The following is a 17,592-nucleotide window of genomic DNA, read 5'->3' on the forward strand; positions in this document are numbered from 1 at the left end:
TGTAAAATCAAGCAAACCTTTTTTGCTGACAGTTCGCTCAGCAGACACCTGATTGGTTTAGTCGTGCGAATTACATAATTTGTAAAGAGATTTGGTCTTTATGACTCGGTACACTAAAAGAGTCAGTATTTTCGGCTCTCAAGCGGTATATTTATCACATTCTTATTTTAGTGTGTTGTTGCAAACACACACATACACATAGACACACTTGTTTCATAGTATTTTACTGATCAAGTGCAACAAAGTGCTGAGATCGTTCACTTTAAAGAACTGGCTGTAAAAATCGCTTCGTTCACAACCGACACATTTGGAGGCTGGTAAGGGAAAACGTGGTACAACAACTCTGTAAGGTTGGTAATTTTTACTACAAATGTACGTGTTACAAATTGTCTACAGTGTCCAACATACATTTCTACTACTTTATGACTTTATAATGCGCGGTCATACTCCAGAAAAATGTTGAATTTCAATAGTGTTGTGTTCGTTTGCCATGATTATGCGAGGCTTGCAGTATGCTATCAAAAGAGTGTTAAGTGTTGCGTTCACGTCCCCGTTTATATAAACAGACAATTGAGTCATTTAGTTTCGGATTACTTTTATTTTTGGATAAACACACTTCTTTCGTTTATGCTAGCAGCAACCTGATAATCCGACATGCTAGCTACCAAGTTGTAGTATACAGTACACTATGCGTGTGTACTTTAACTACAGCTAATTTAAGCAAAAACATATATCTAAACGCCTAGTGTGTGCATGTTCTCTAGCATGCATGTGGAGGAGCGATCGCATGTATCGCATTTAACATGTAAGTGTGGAGGAGCGATCGCAAAAATTAAATTTGACATGTAAGTGTGGAGGAGCGATTGCATATATTACATTTGACATGTAAGTGTGGAGGAGCGATCGCATATATTACATTTAACAGATAAGTGGGGAGCAGCGATTGCAGTACAGTCGTCATGTGTGCACGTCAATGGCAATGTGTGTGTTTTTTTTGTGTTGAGATTCTTAAACAGCATGACTTGTCAAAATCAATTCGCATTTCAAACGTGATTTTTATTTGTTATGATTCCGAATCAATGCAAAAAATGTTCAAGACTCGATTTATTTCACTATATGTTTTTTAGGCCAGGTTTTCACTTCCAGGCCTGACTTTCCCACCACGTGACGTTTTTATTAGATAGTTGACATGTGAGTTCGGGCGTTGCTCAGAGACAAATTGGATTGGGTAAAATGTGCGGCGAAGTTGCAGGCTTTGGACAAAGTTGCACGACCGTGTGTAATTTGCCGGGATTGGCAGAATATGCGTGAATTGGCGCGGTCGCCACATCTCAAAATCCTGGAGGGAATGATGATCTATTGCGTGAATCAGTTTGAATCGAGAATCGATCCTGAATGGAATCGTCCCACCAAGATTTCGGGTAAAATTGAACCATGATTTGTTGTAAGAGTTAGGCCATGGAGTTGTTAAAAGCACCCAAATTGATGTTTTGGATATTGGACTTTATTGGTTACCGATGCTCTCATGTGATCCTTGCAGGTGAAAATGGACACCAAGACGGACCAGCAGTTGAGGATTGGGTTCATTGGTGCAGGAAATATGGCTTTTGGCATTGCAAAGGGTGTATTATCAGGTCAGTTATCCATCCTGCTAGTTTGTGTTCAAGGCTAGTAAACATTTTTACTTCGGCTGTTAAATGGTTAGAAATATTTAATCGCGAATAATCTTATTTTGTCAACAATTTATTTGTGATTAATAGCGATTCATTACAGATAGAAGCTTCTTTTTTTTTTTTTACCTTTAATGGGTTTATTTTTTCGACATGTTTTTAATACTCAACATTTGGCACTGGAGCCAACATAAAGTGTAGTAATCATTTGGGGTGTCAAAAAAAAGAAAAATATTTTTGAATTAATCGCAATTCTTATTTGTAACAATTTTTAATCGATTCAAAATAATTAAACATCAATTTATAAATATATATATATATATATATATATATATATATATATATATATATATATATATATATATATATATATATATATTTTTATTTTTATTTTTTTTTAATCCGTCCTTTCCAGCCACTCAGGCAAAATGTTAAATCTTTAGGTTTAATTTTTTAAAGAAAAAACAGTTTTGTTTTAAGTATCATAGACATTTATTAGAGTTGTTTATCTATTTTTTTTTTACCTTTTTAACCTTTTAATGGGTTTATCTTCAACATGTTTTTAATACTCAACATTTGGCACTGGTGCCAACACAAAGTGTAGTTATCAGTTGGGGTGTCAAAAAAAAGAAAAGATTTTCGAATTAATCGCGATTCTTATTTGTAATGATTTTTAATCGATTCAAAATAATTAAAGATCGATTTAAATTTTTTTAAATTTATTTAATTTTTATTTTTTATTTTTTATCCGTCCTTTCCAGCCACTCAGGCAAAATGTTAAATCTTTAGGTATAATTTTTTAAAGAAAAAAACAGTTTTGTTTTAAGTATCATAGACATTTATTAGAGTTGTTTATCAATTTTTTTAAACCTTTTTAACCTTTTAATGGGTTTATCTTTGACATGTTTTTAATACTCAACATTTGGCACTGGTGCCAACATAAAGTGTAGTTATCAGTTGGGGTGTCAAAAAAAAGAAAAGATTTTCGAATTAATCGCGATTCTTATTTGTAACGATTTTTAATCGATTCAAAATAATTAAAGATCGATTTAAATTTTTTTAAATTTATTTAATTTTTATTTTTTATTTTTTATCCGTCCTGTTCAGCCACTCAGGCAAAATGTTAAATGTTTAGGTATATATATTTTTTAAAACAAGACCAGTTTTGTTTTAATTATAACAGACATTTATTAGAGTTGTTTATCTATTTTTTTTTTTTAACCTTTTTAATCTTTAATGGGTTTATCTTCGACATGTTTTTAATACTCAAAATTTGGCACTGGCGCCAACATAAAGTGTAGTAATCATTTGGGGTATCAAAAAAAAGAAAATATTTTCGAATTAATCGCAATTCTTATTTGTAACAATTTTTAATCGATTCAAAATAATTAAAGATCGATTTAAAAAAAAAAAAATCTTTAAATTTTTTTTTTATCCGTCCTGTGCAGCCACTCAGGCAAAATGTTAAATGTTTAGGTATAATTTTTTTTAAAAACAAAACCAGTTTTGTTTTAAGTATAATAGACATTTATTAGAGTTGTCTATTTTTTTTTTTTAACCTTTTTAACCTTTAATGGGTTTATCTTCAACATGTTTTTAATACTCAACATTTGGCACTGGTGCCAACATAAAGTGTAATATTCAGTTGGGGTGTCAAAAAATATATATATTTTTGAATTAATCAAGATTATTATTTGTAACGATTTTTAATAGATTCAAAATAATTCAACATCAATTTATAAAAATATATATATATTTTTTTTTATCCGTCCTTTCCAGCCACTCAGGCAAAATGTTAAATCTTTAGGTATAATTTTTTAAAGAAAAAAACAGTTTTGTTTTAAGTATCATAGACATTTATTAGAGTTGTTTATCTATTTTTTTTTAACCTTTTTAACCTTTTAATGGGTTTATCTTTGACATGTTTTTAATACTCAACATTTGGCACTGGTGCCAACATAAAGTGTAGTTATTAGTTGGGGTGTCAAAAAAAAGAAAATATTTTCGAATTAATCGCGATTCTTATTTGTAATGATTTTTAATCGATTCAAAATAATTAAAGATCGATTTAGAAAAATTTAAATGTATTTAATTTTTATTTTTTATTTTTTGTCCGTCCTGTCCAGCCACTCAGGCAAAATGTTAAATGTTTAGGTATATATATTTTTTCAAAACAAGACCAGTTTTGTTTTAATTATAACAGACATTTATTAGAGTTGTTTATCTATTTTTTTTTTTTTTAACCTTTTTAATCTTTAATGGGTTTATCTTCGACATGTTTTTAATACTCAACATTTGGCACTGGAGCCAACATAAAGTGTAGTAATCAGTTGGGGTATCAAAAAAAAGAAAATATTTTCGAATTAATCGCAATTTTTATTTGTAACGATTTTTAATCGATTCAAAATAATTAAAGATCGATTTAAAAAAAAAAAAAATCTTTTAATTTTTTTTTTATCCGTCCTGTGCAGCCACTCAGGCAAAATGTTAAATGTTTAGGTATAATTTTTTTTAAAAACAAAACCAGTTTTGTTTGAAGTATAATAGACATTTATTAGAGTTGTTTATTTTTTTTTAAACCTTTTTAACCTTTAATGGGTTTATCTTCAACATGTTTTTAATACTCAACATTTGGCGCTGGTGCCAACATAAAGTGTAATATTCAGTTGGGGTGTCAAAAAAATAAATATATTTTTGAATTAATCACGATTCTTATTTGTAACTATTTTTAATAGATTCAAAATAATTAAACATCAATTTATAAAAATATATATATATTTTTTTATCCGTCCTTTCCAGCCACTCAGGCAAAATGTTAAATCTTTAGGTATAATTTTTTAAAGACAAAACCAGTTTTGTTTTAAGTATCATAGACATTAAAAACTCCAAATAAGTCAGGGCGTGATGTGACAGGTGGTGACAGTACACCTACTTTGAGACAAGAGCTATAGTGATGCATGCTTGGTTATGGTTTAAAGTCATATCCAACAATTGCGACGACGACTTTTTACTGTCAACTGAGTTTTGTTGGTGGTGTCAACGCAAAAAATGTGCCTTGTGCTCAAAAAAGGTTGAAAAACACTGCTTTAATGTATATAAATTTACTATTTACTTTTCAGTTCAACGTCCCAAAATTCCATAAAAATTAAAAAGCATTTTATTACAGCATGACTTTTTAGGGTAAAATTTTGGCGAGCTACCTGTTTTTTACCTTACTATCTATTGTAATTTTAATAATGTACAATTTGATGGATATTACTAGTTAAATAGATATTTATGTATTTAAATTTCAATACATTTTGTAGGCTGTATGATATTTGTTGCATTATTAGATAATATTAAAGGCAACGCTAAATGGGCCTTAGTGTGTGAATGTGAGTGTGAATGTTGTCTGTCTATCTGTGTTGGCTCTGTGATGAGGTGGCAACTTGTCCAGGGTGTACCCTATGGCGTCACATTAGTGCCAAAAATCAGAGCACATAAAAACTGTTATCGCGCGCTGATTCTCCACTTTGTGCCTTTTTGCACGCGCGCTGTGCCTTTCTGTGCACGCGCGGTGCCTTTCTGTGGGCGCGCGACGCCTTTCTGCGCGCTCTCTGTGTACTCCTGGCATCTCTCCTTGCGCTGTCATGTTTCTTTTTGGCACTTTGGGGGCGGGTATGCTTAGACTGCCCCTTCTTTCTGATTGGTCAGGAGAAAAATGCTGAAAAATGCTCAGAGCCAATCAGAAGTATAGCAGGGCGGGTCATCGTCAATATGTATCAAGATTTACGGAGGAAGAAGTGGATAAAAAAATGTTGCGCGCTGATGAAGGTTATTTCATACCACATAAACACAATACAGGGTAATACAAAATGTGACCCAAATAAATAATAAGACAACAAACACCATAATCACATCTTTCAGCCAGAACTGGTCCACCAGCAATAACATCCAACCATAACATTATTTTATATTTTCACTTCCTCTTGAACATTTGTTTTCTAATTTATGGAATTTATTTTGATTCAGCCATAAAATTAATGAAATAATCTTTGAATTTTGTTTTTAAAATGTTAAAAATAGCTTTTAATAATGTATTCTGAAACAGTTTAAAATAATCAGAGAACTGACTCTACACAACTATGTTGCACAATTAAGTAATTTTTTTTTTAAAGCGAAAGAGGTAATTTCAACAGGTACAGCATCCTATGTCATATCTACATGTAATAAGATTTGTAACAAGGCAAACCGTTTGTAAATTGGTCGAAAATCGAGCAAGTGATGGTAATTTAATTAGTACATGTACCATTGACATCAATGTAATGATTGAGGCTAGATGTCCGAGGTAAGATGGCTACAACGTTGCTACGCTGGAGAATGATTGGTCATATGAAAAATGCTCACAGCCAATCAGAAAGGAGGGGCCGTCTAAGCATACCCGCCCCCAAAGTGCCAAAAAGAAACATGACAGCGCGAGGAGAGATGCCAGGAGTACACAGAGAGCGCGCAGAAAGGCGTCGCGCGCGCAGAAAGGCACCGCGCGCGCAAAAAGGCACCGCGCGCGCACAGAAAGGCACCGCGCACGCGCAAAAAGGCACCGCGCGCGCGCAAAAGGGTGTCGCGCGCGCGCACGAAGTGGAGAATCAGCGCGCGATAACAGTTTTTATGCGCTCGGATTTTTGGCACTAATGTGACGCCATAGTACCCCGCCTTCCGCCCGAATGTAGCTGAGATAGGCTCCAGCACCCCCCGCGTCCCCAAAAGGGACAAGCGGTAGAAAATAGATGGATGGTTTAAAAAGTAAACCTTTTTTTTTTTTTTTATGTTTTCAAATAATAAGCACAGGTTTGGCCATTTTTAAAGTACCGATTTGATACTAGTATTGGTTTAAATGTAAACAATACCTATCCAGAATCAACATATGACTGGACAATTTGTATGCTGTATGCAAAAGTTTGTTTATTAAACATTATACTTTTTAAACAGATCAACACAAAATCTCTGAGGTTTTAAGTGCAGGAGCTAATTGAGTTATTTTGTGTCATTGAAGGAAAGGTTCTTCCTGTAAATGTCAAAGTAAGCGCACCATCTTCTAGGAACCTGGGACGCTTTCAGGTAATACTTGCCTTTTTCATTCAACATTGTTGTTGGCTTTCACTTTCCATCTCCAATCATGGTTGTTGTTGTTGTCATGGTCAACAGTTTCATCACGACAGTAGTGCTGTATGGAAGTGGTTGTCATGGCTATCAGTTTGCACAGTATGTCTGCAAGAAGGCTTGTGCAATATCAATTATTTACATTTGGCCGACGATAGAGCTTTTAATACTCTCGTCATAACGTGATAATGCATGTTGTTGATATATTCTAGCTGTGTTCCGCAAATTTGAGAGCGACAAGCGAACAAACGTATCCACGAAGCAATGTAGCATTCTCGCGGGCAGGCTAGCGGCTAACGTTCTTCCACAGTGCAAGGCCGTTTCTAAGTCACCTCCATGGTGGCAAAATAAAGTAAGTCGGAGCAGTGAAACAAGCAGCCCATAAAACGTTTGTCAATGCCGGCAAACGCGGAAGTGTAGCTCCAGTCCTACGGATAGAGTGCACCGGTATTTAAGCTGCACCCACCAGATTTTAGAAGAACATTATTTACATATATAAGCCGTACTGGACCATAAACCGTACATTAGAGATGCGCGGATAGGCAATTATTTCATCCGCAACCGCATCAGAAAGTCGTCAACCATCCGCAATCCACCCGATCTAACATTTGATCAGAACCGCACCCGCCCGCACCCGCCCGTTGTTATATATCTAATATAGACGATGCAAGGCATTAGTGAGGTTATAAAGCTTTTGCCTGTTAAAGAAAGGAGACTGATCCAATGCAGCACAGACATTCGCGTGCCACGCTGTCACGACCCAGACGCACACCAGTGCGCAATCATATGGGAGCCGCGCTGGGCGCACCTCCAAGCGCGTCTCGCTGCCGGCGACGGCCGGGTATAAGGGCCCGACGCTCCAGCGCCATCCATTTTCAGGGCTAGTTGATTCGGCAGGTGGGTTGTTACACACTCCTTAGCGGGTTCCAACTTCCATGGCCACCGTCCTAGCTGCTGTCTATATCAACCAGGGTGAGCCCCACCCCTTTCGTGAACGCACTGCGCGCGGAGGCGACCCCTGTTACGCGCCCCCGGCAACAGGGGTGGCGGGCAGGTAAGCTGCGCGGGCGGAGCGCGCGGAGTGACCCCTGTTACGAGCCCCCGGCCACGGGGGTGGCGGGCAGGTAAGCTGCTTACCTGCTGCGCGTGACGCTGGCCGCGGCGAAGGCGGACGAGGCGGGGTGTCGGTGCGGTGGGCGCGGTGGTGACCCTGGACGTGCGTCGGGCCCTTCTCGCGGATCGCCTCAGCTACGGCTCCCGGTGGGGCCCTCTCGGGGGAAGGGGCCTCGGTCCCGGACCCCGGCGAGGCGTCCCTACTCCGCTCCGTAAAAGTGTCCATCTCTTTTTTTTTTCTTCTTCTGTTGTGGCATATGCTGCAGGTGCCTGCTCGTTTTTCGCATGTGGGTAACAACATTTAACTATGTATATATATTTCCGAATTGGTTTAACTGCCACCCGCCTGAATCTATTTAAAATCAAATTTTTTTTTATTTCATCCGCCCGATCCGCGGATAATCCGCGGACTCCGCGGTTGTGCCCGCAAACCGCGCATCTCTACCGCACATATATACCGGTAGGAAAAGTATTTTTTTTAATGTTTATTAACATACTTTAATTGTTTTCTGAACGGTGTCTGTAACACGGCAGTAAAACAGCTGATCAAACAAAACAGAAGTCATCGTCATGGACCCATTAGCTGCGGAAGTTAGTTCTCCAATCAGCTAAACAGACTCAATAACTCCACATTGAGGTTTTGGTGAATTTACAAAACTGAAACAATACACGAGGAATGCCATTGTAAGTTAATAATACTAACACAGACACTCGTAAATGTGTTCGCATATTCGCTAATGCTGTCAACACTAGCTTGATTACATTACGATTAGAGATGTCCGATAATGGCTTTTTTGCCGATATTCCGATATTGTCCAACTCTTAATTACCGATTCCGATATCAACCGATACAGATATATACAGTCGTGGAATTAACACATTATTATGCCTAATTTTGTTGTGATGCCCCGCTGGATGCATTAAACAATGTAACAAGGTTTTCCAAAAAAAATCAACTCAAGTTATGATAAAAAAATGCCAACATAGCACTGCCATATTTATTATTAAAGTCACAAAGTGCATTATTTTTTTAACATGCCTCAAAACAGCAGCTTGGAATTTGGGACATGCTCTCCCTGAGAGAGCATGAGGGGGTTGAGGTGGGCGGGATTTTGGGGTTGGGGGTAGTGGGGGGTGTATATTGTAGCGTCCCGGAAGAGTTAGTGCTGCAAGGGGTTCTGGGTATTTGTTCTGTTGTGTTTATGTTGTGTTACGGTGCGGATGTTCTCCCGAAATGTGTTTGTCATTCTTGTTTGGTGTGGGTTCACAGTGTGGCGCATATTTGTAACAGTGTTAAAGTTGTTTATACGGCCACCCTCAGTGTGACCTGTATGGCTGTTGACCAAGTATGCTTGCATTCACTTGTGTGTGTGAAAAGCCGTAGATATTATGTGATTGGGCCGGCACTCAAAGGCAGTGCCTTTTAAGGTTTATTGGCGCTCTGTACTTCTCCGTACAGCGGCGTTTTAAAAAGTCATAAATTGTACTTTTTTAAACCGATACCGATCATTTCCGATATTACATTTTAAAGCATTTATAGACCGATAATATCGGCAGTCCGATATTATCGGACATCTCTAATTATTATGTATATGCCAAATGATAATAATAATTTTGTGATATGTATCGCAATATACATTTTAGGCCATATCGCCCATCCCTAGTCTGTAGTTTATATAGCACAACTATTTTGGAGACATTTCCTTTTATGCTGCAATAACATATTTGAGTGTTTGGCTTCCAGGAGCTGAACATCAGCACCACTCACTCCAACGCAGAAGTGGTCCTCTCCTCGGACGTCATCGTTGTGGCCGTCAAACCTCACCTCGTCCCGATGGTTCTCAGCGAAATCTCGCAGCACGTAACCGGCAGACACGTGGTCGTGTCCGTGGCGGCGGGGGTCACTTTGGCGACGTTGGAGGAGGCGAGTTCACGTAAATATAGACCAGGGGTGACCAAAGTGTGGCCCGGGGACCATTTGCAGCCCACAGCTGATTTTTTAAAAATGCTGTTGCAAAAAAAACAACATAAAAAGTGGAATAAAAAAGCAAACATGTGCAATGTAACCGGAACATGTTGCAATGTTGACACTAATACCACAAAGTTTTTACTTAAAAAAAATTATAAAAACCTACAATCAACGGATAGATCTGAAGTTGATCTAGAGCAGTGGTTCTCAAACACCTCAGAAAAACACCTGGCTCTCCAAGTACCACCATAATGACCAACATTAATAATATACAGTAGCGTAGTAGGCATAAGCATTCATTAAAAACAAGTCAGAGGATTTCTTTAAGATGACACACAGTTTGAACACACTGTATTTGAATATAACAAAAAAAAAACACTGTACTTCAATCAAGTGATTATTTGGTATACCACAAGATGGAGCCAGCGTACCACCGGTGGTACATGTGCCACACTTTGAGAGTCACTGATCTAGAGATTTAAGCGTTGAAATAAAAAAATATATACATATATTGATATATTATTATTATATATTCTAACTTTATATATATATATATATATATATATATATATATATTTTATTTTATAATTTTTTATTTTTTTATATTTTGTAACACTTTGAGATTTTGACAAATGTAAAGTGTGTAACAAATATAATTAATTATGATATATTTTTTATTTTATTTATTACCTATTTTTAACACTTATGTGTGTGGGGCCTTTGGATCCCTTAGCCCTTTAGTCTCAGTTTTTTTTAAAACTGTCATTGTAATAAAAAAAAAAAGAAACAAAACAATTATTTACCTATTTAAGGCCCCAGCTACTTTACATCAAATTTTAGATTTTGTTTGGGGGGGGTAATATTTCCATTTTTTTTGTTTTTATTATTAAAAAAAAAAAAAAAAAAAATATATATATATATATATATATATATATATATATTATATATATATATATATATATATATATAATATATATATATAATAAAAAAAAAAAGGAAATATTACCCCCCCCCCAAAAAAAAATCGAAATATATTTCCATTTGTTTTGTTTTTATTATTAAAATATATATATACATATATATATATACATATATATATACATATATATATATATATATATATATATATATATATATATATATATATATATATAATACAAATTAAAAAATTATATTAAAATTAAAATTAAAATTTGATGTAAAGTAGCTGGGGCCTTAAATAGGTAAATAATTGTTTTGTTTCTTTTTTTTTTTACAATGACAGTTTAAAAAAAACTGAGACTAAAGAGCTCAGGGATCCAAAGGCCCCACACACATAAGTGTTAAAATAGGTAATAAATAAAATAAAAAAATAATAATAATTAATTATATTTGTAACACTTTACATTTGTCAAAATCTCAAAGTGTTACAAAATATAAAAAAATATGAAATTATATATATATATATATATATATATATACATATATATATATATATATAAAAAGTTAGAATATATAATAATAATATATCACTATATGTATATTTTTTTTTATTTCAACGCTTAAATCTCTAGATCAGTGACTCTCAAAGTGTGGCACATGTACCACCGGTGGTACGCTGGCTCCATCTCGTGGTATACCAAATAATCACTTGATTGAAGTACAGTGTTTTTTTTTTGTTATATTCAAACACAGTGTTTTCAAACTGTGTGTCATCTTAAATAAATCCTCTGACTTGTTTTTAATGAATGCTTATGCCTACTACGCTACTGTATATTAATGTTGGTCATTGTGTGTGTATGTATGTATGTGTGGACAAAAGGGCATAAAACATAACAATATATATATATATATATATTGAAGTAAAAAAGAATTACAAATTTAACTTTAATGACTTTTGGCCTTTTTTGGGTCCCTGGCACCTTTAACATTCACCAAAATTAAGGGGAGCCTCATGTTTACAATATTTATTGTATTGTTTTTAAAAATGAAACATTTTAAAATGGCCCCTGCATGTTTTAATTTTTCAGTGGGCGGCCCTCAGTGGAAATAGTTTGGACACCTTTGTTATAGACAATATACATTCAGATGAGTTTATGGTTTTGAATTCAGGTTATTTTGTTAATGGCAGGTGTGAGGTCATGAATCTTGTTTTTGACATTAATCTATGCCTTTATAGCGACTATTGTAATAATAAAATAATTGTGTTTTTTTTTGTAAACATTTTTCAAGCTCCTCCCAGAGGGTTCAGTTGTCATCCGGCTGATGCCCAACCTTCCATGTGTGGTTCTGGAAGGTGCACTCTTATTTGCACGGGGTGCGTGTGCGACGCCGGAGCACGGCGTCATGTTGCGCTCCTTGTTGCAAAACTGCGGTTTGGTGGAGGAAGGACCCGAGGCCTGGATTGACATCCATACCGGACTAAGTGGGAGCGGCGTCGCCTTTGTGAGTGTCTCAAACTTCTGAGAGAACATCATTCATGTTTCCATGCACCAAGGCTTCAAATGACGCAACTTTTCGTTTTTAACTCGTCGTCACCCAGAATTCAACCACAAACCTTGGGCCACGTCAGTGTAAAAAGATCAAATCAATGATATTTGGTGTGTACATGGATGATGTTGGTATACAAAGTAAATACTTTGGTGGTTATATAAGATATGTACATGTACATATATTTGGATAGCAATTCAAGTGTAACCCACGTCACACATGACAGTGCTTAAAAATGACGTGTCAGCTGACTTTAAGCGCACTCTGGATTGGCTGCCCCTACTCCAATCAGACCAGGTGCGAGCAATCAGCTGCTCTTGTTGTGGCTGGCAGCAGATGGCGGCAGACTGATGCTGAATCGACGCACAATACCTTCTTTCATTGTCAATGATTCACTCAACAGATAAAATAACGAAACGGTAAGATGCAAAGACTTAAGTCAACATGAACATCATTTTTGTATTAGTTCGAGTTCGGTGCAACGCTCGCAATTGTTTGACGGCGCAATGTGCACCCTGAACTCCATTGTAAAAATATGTGTTTCTACATTTGTTGTTTGTTCTATTTTATGCTTAAATCTACCATGTTCACATTAGTTAAGTTTGTAGTTATGTTACCTTGGTTTTGGCTATAATGTCATTTTGATAATTGTTTTGTTTACTTTATAAGTGTAATATTTGAATGATGATAAAATAATGTGTTGTGGCAGTTGCGGATATCACCAATGCGGCGGTTTGAGGAAACACTCGGTTGCTTTTCTAAACAGGTCTTGAGTGGTCAACTGCCAATATGAGAATCCTAAACAGGAAGTGCTTAAAGTTGAAATAATTTGTAAAAACACTCAGACAAAGTCTAAGTTCATTGTGTTTTTCATGGTGTTTTAGAAACTGCACCAATTTTTTTCCTCAGAATTTTCAAGTAACGAAGTGTTATGTCGAGAGGGGTTTTTATGATATGTACAGTTTCAGAATGTGCTTAGTCTTATTTTGGCCAAAGTAAGACAAAGAAAACAATCTGAAGTTGTCTTTATTTTTAAGTTATTATGCCATGATTCTACCAGTCCGGGAATAGAACGCAACTTTGTTGTTTTTGTTTTTCAATTCTGTATTTGACCGCGCACTTACCTGAACATATAATTGTTGGCCAAAAATAATTGCTACTCAGTATTCAAACCAGTTACAGTCCTCGTTACGTTGCAATGTAGAAACCCATTTTTACAATGGAGTTCAGGGTGCGCATTGCGCCGTCTAACAATTGCAAGCTTTTTGAATGTGCCCAAAAAGTACTTATACTCACACTGAAATCTTTTAACCAAGCTTTATTTAAAAAATATACACTGACACACAATATATATTTATATTTACCACTCTGACCCAGCTATCTGCCAGGTAGCAATCAACGGTTACCTCCAGAAACCTGCAACTGCTGCAGCAGCGGAGTTGACTTTTCGCTACGTCGTACAGTAATTAGTGGCAATTAATTGCGATCAGAAGGCCTTATTGGCTACAAAGATGTGGCTTCTAAATGACTGATTTTGTGTTACTTCTCTTTGTAGGTGTACTTGTTTGCAGAGGCGCTAGCAGAAGGAGCAGTTAAAATGGGCATGCCCAGCACTTTGGCGCAAAGTATTGCATCTCAGACAGTTCTGGTGAGTTACGGTTTTGACAAACAAAATAGTTTCTTACGTGCAATTTTGGCAACAAAAAAAAAAAGCGGAATCGTACGAAAAGTGTCGTAACCGGCCTCTGTTGCAGGGTGCCGGTCGTCTGTTACGTGACTCCAAAAAGCATCCGGCTCAGCTCCGTGCCGAGGTGTGCACCCCGGGCGGCACCACAATCTACGGGCTTCACGCTCTAGAGAGAGGAGGCTTGAGGGCATCGACCATGAGCGCGGTGGAGTCGGCCACCGAGAGAGCGAGGGAGCTTGGAAGGACGTCTGCAGCCACTGGAGGCAGGAAATGACCTTTTCTGTCCGCCTTTTAAGAAACCTAGTTCGGACTCATCCACAAAGTCGAACATCACTTTTGTCCACGCTCACAAAACTTTTCTTTATTCCTTCATATCATATCCTAATAATGTCTAATCAGAACTAAGCTATGATTGCGATTAAAATCAACTTTATTATTCACTGCATGCAACAAAACTGTTTCCACTTTGTCTAACAATCCCAATGAATTACAACTGCGGTTTGAAGGTTGCACCTGTTTCACAAAGTTTAACCCTTTTTTTTTACCCTGATATGAAGGAAACGTTACCTTTTCCGTTTCAGGAAGAGTGCCAATTTAACCCTGAGTAACCGTGATGCAATTTTGAACTAATCCAGGATCTATCAGCATTAAAAGGGAACTTCACCTTTTGGGAATTTTGCATATTATTCACAATCCTTTTGGGAGACAAGCACGTGAATGTTTTTCTTGTTTTTCATGCATTCTAACTAGGGATGTCTGATAATATCGGCCGATAAATGCTTTAAAATGTAATATCGGAAATTATCGGTATCGTTTTTTAAATTATCGGTATTGTTTTTTTAATTTTTTTTATTAAATCAACATAAAAAACACAAGATACACTTACAATTAGTGCACCAACCCAAAAAAACTCCCTCCCCCACTCATTTACACTCATTCACACAAAAGGGTTGTTTCTTTCTGATTTTAATATTCTGGTTCCTACATTATATATCAATACAGTCTGCAAGGGATACAGTCCGTAAGCACACATGATTGTGCGTGCTGCTGGTCCACTAATAGTACTAACCTTTAACAGTTAATTTTACTCATTTTCATTAATTACTAGTTTCTATGTAACTGTTTTTATATTGTTTTACTTTATTTTTTATTAAATACATTTTTTTTAATTTATTAATCTTATTTTATTTAATACATTTTTTTTTAAAGGACCTTATCTTTACCATACCTGGTTGTCCAAATTAGGCATAATAATGTGTTAATTCCACGACGGTATTTATCGGTATCGGTAATTAAGAGTTGGACAATATCGCATACTTGCCAACCCTCCCGGATTTTCCGGGAGACTCCCGAAATTCAGCGCCTCTCCCGAAAACCTCCCGGGACAAATTTTGTCCCGAAAATCTCCCGAAATTCAGGCGGAGCTGGAGGCCACGTGTTGACAGCCTGTTCACACGTCCGCTTTCCCACAATATAAACAGCTAATGATCGAGGGCGAGTTCTTGGTTTCTTATGTGGGTTTATTGTTAGGCAGTTTCATTAACGTCCTCCCAGCGCGGTAACAACACACAACAACAGCAGTCAAGTTTTCGTCTACCGTAAAGCAGTTCGTCTGCCGTAAACAGCAATGTTGTGACACTTTTAAACAGGACAATACTGCCATCTACTGTACATGCATATGTGACCCACCCATAATGTGTCACATTTTTGTGTTGATTTATTTATTTTATTTTGTGGTTTGAATTAGTTTTTGGAGCTGTCAGTACACATTTGTCTGTGAACAATTGAAACGTCCTGTGTGCTTTTTCCTCCTGTATAACAGGTTAGTTTTGGTGAATCAACTCACTGAATAATATCCATGTGATCTTTATAAGTTTAAGTACACATTCTGATGGTGGAGCCTAACTCTAAAGTGTTTGTGAGTTGTAGTTTGTATTTGTGAATGAATCCAGTGCACAGCTGCAGTAATCAATACAAAAAGACGATGTGAGTGCGCAATGTTTATATAGGAACTTCTGATCCTAATTCAGACTCCCAAATTAGAGCTCCCGTTTTCTTATTGATTTTAAAATGTATATTTGTATAGTGAAGTGAAGTGAATTATATTTATATAGCGCTTTTCTCTAGTGACTCAAAGCGCTGTACAAAGTGAAACCCAATATCTAAGTTACATTTAAACCATATAATGTGTGTGTTCTGAAATAGTGACAGAGAATAGAACAAGGATGGACAATTCAACCCTTAACTCAACAATGAGTAGATGAGTGTTATGTGTGTATATGTGTAAATAAATGAACACTGAAATTCAAGTATATATATATATATATATATATATATATGTAATATATATATATATAATATATATATATATATAATATGTAATATATATATATAATGTGTAATATATATATATATATATATATATATAGCTAGAATTCACTGAAAGTAATGTATTTCTTATACATATCTTAACCACGCCCCCGACCACGCCCCCCACCTCCCGAAATTGGAGGTCTCAAGGTTGGCAAGTATGCGATATCGGCAAAAAAGCCATTATCGGACATCCCTAATTCTAACTCATTAATAAAAGTTAACAAAAGTCAGCTAACAATGGAGCCAATAGGAGTCGCTCCGTTCCGTCTAAAAAACGCACCAAAAACACTCAAAAACCTTTTTCATCGTTTCTTTGCACGCTGTAAGTACAAAACCCAAAAGCAGTGAAGTTGTCACGTTGTGTAAATGGTAAATAAAAACAGAATACAATAATTTGCTAATCCTTTTCAACCTATATTCAATTGAATAGACTGCAAAGACAAGATACCGTATTTTTTGGAGTATAAGTCGCACCGGCCGAAAATGCATAATAAAGAAGGAAAAAAACATTAGGCAACTTTCATAAACTATGAAAAAAAACTGCGACTTATAGTCCGAAAAATACGGTAAGAGTTGGACAATATCGGATATCGGCAAAAAAGCCATTATCGAACATCCCTAATTCTAACTCATTAATAAAAGTTAACAAAAGTCAGCTAACAATGGAGCCAATAGGAGTCGCTCTGTTCCGTCTAAAAAACGCACCAAAAACACTCAAAAACCTTTTTCATCGTTTATATGCACGCTGTAAGTACAAAACCCAAAAGCAGTGAAGTTGGCACGTTGTGTAAATGGTAAATAAAAACAGAATACAATGATTGATGACCTATATTCAATTGAATAGACTGCAAAGACAAGATACCGTATTTTTTGGAGTATAAGTCGCCCCGGAGTATAAGTCGCACCCGCCGAAAATGCATAATAAAGAAGGAAAAAAACATATATAAGTCGCACTGGAGTATAAGTCGCATTTTTTGGGGAAATGTATTTAATAAAACCCAACACCAAGAATAGACATTTGAAAGGCAATTTAAAATAAATAAAGAATAGTGAACAACAGGCTGAATAAGTGTACATTATATGAGGCATAAATAACCAACTGGTATGTTAACGTAACATATTATGGTAAGAGTCATTCAAATAACTATAACATATAGAACATGCTATACGTT

The 17,592-nt window shown here is 36.1% G+C and overlaps 1 protein-coding gene across 1 annotated transcript; it reads left to right on the forward strand.

Annotated features, from left to right (window-relative positions):
* Positions 1 to 198: 198 nt before the first annotated feature.
* Positions 199 to 14,721, forward strand: pycr3 (pyrroline-5-carboxylate reductase 3). Its single transcript, XM_061976419.2, has 7 exons — positions 199 to 350; positions 1,541 to 1,634; positions 6,703 to 6,767; positions 9,667 to 9,846; positions 12,103 to 12,315; positions 13,916 to 14,008; positions 14,115 to 14,721. Exons 2-7 carry the CDS (start codon positions 1,547 to 1,549, stop codon positions 14,319 to 14,321), a joined length of 846 nt encoding a protein of 281 aa, XP_061832403.1. The 5' UTR covers positions 199 to 350; positions 1,541 to 1,546; the 3' UTR covers positions 14,322 to 14,721.
* Positions 14,722 to 17,592: the final 2,871 nt, after the last annotated feature.

Source organism: Nerophis lumbriciformis, linkage group LG14, assembly GCF_033978685.3.
Source record: "Nerophis lumbriciformis linkage group LG14, RoL_Nlum_v2.1, whole genome shotgun sequence".
NCBI lineage: Eukaryota > Metazoa > Chordata > Actinopteri > Syngnathiformes > Syngnathidae > Nerophis > Nerophis lumbriciformis.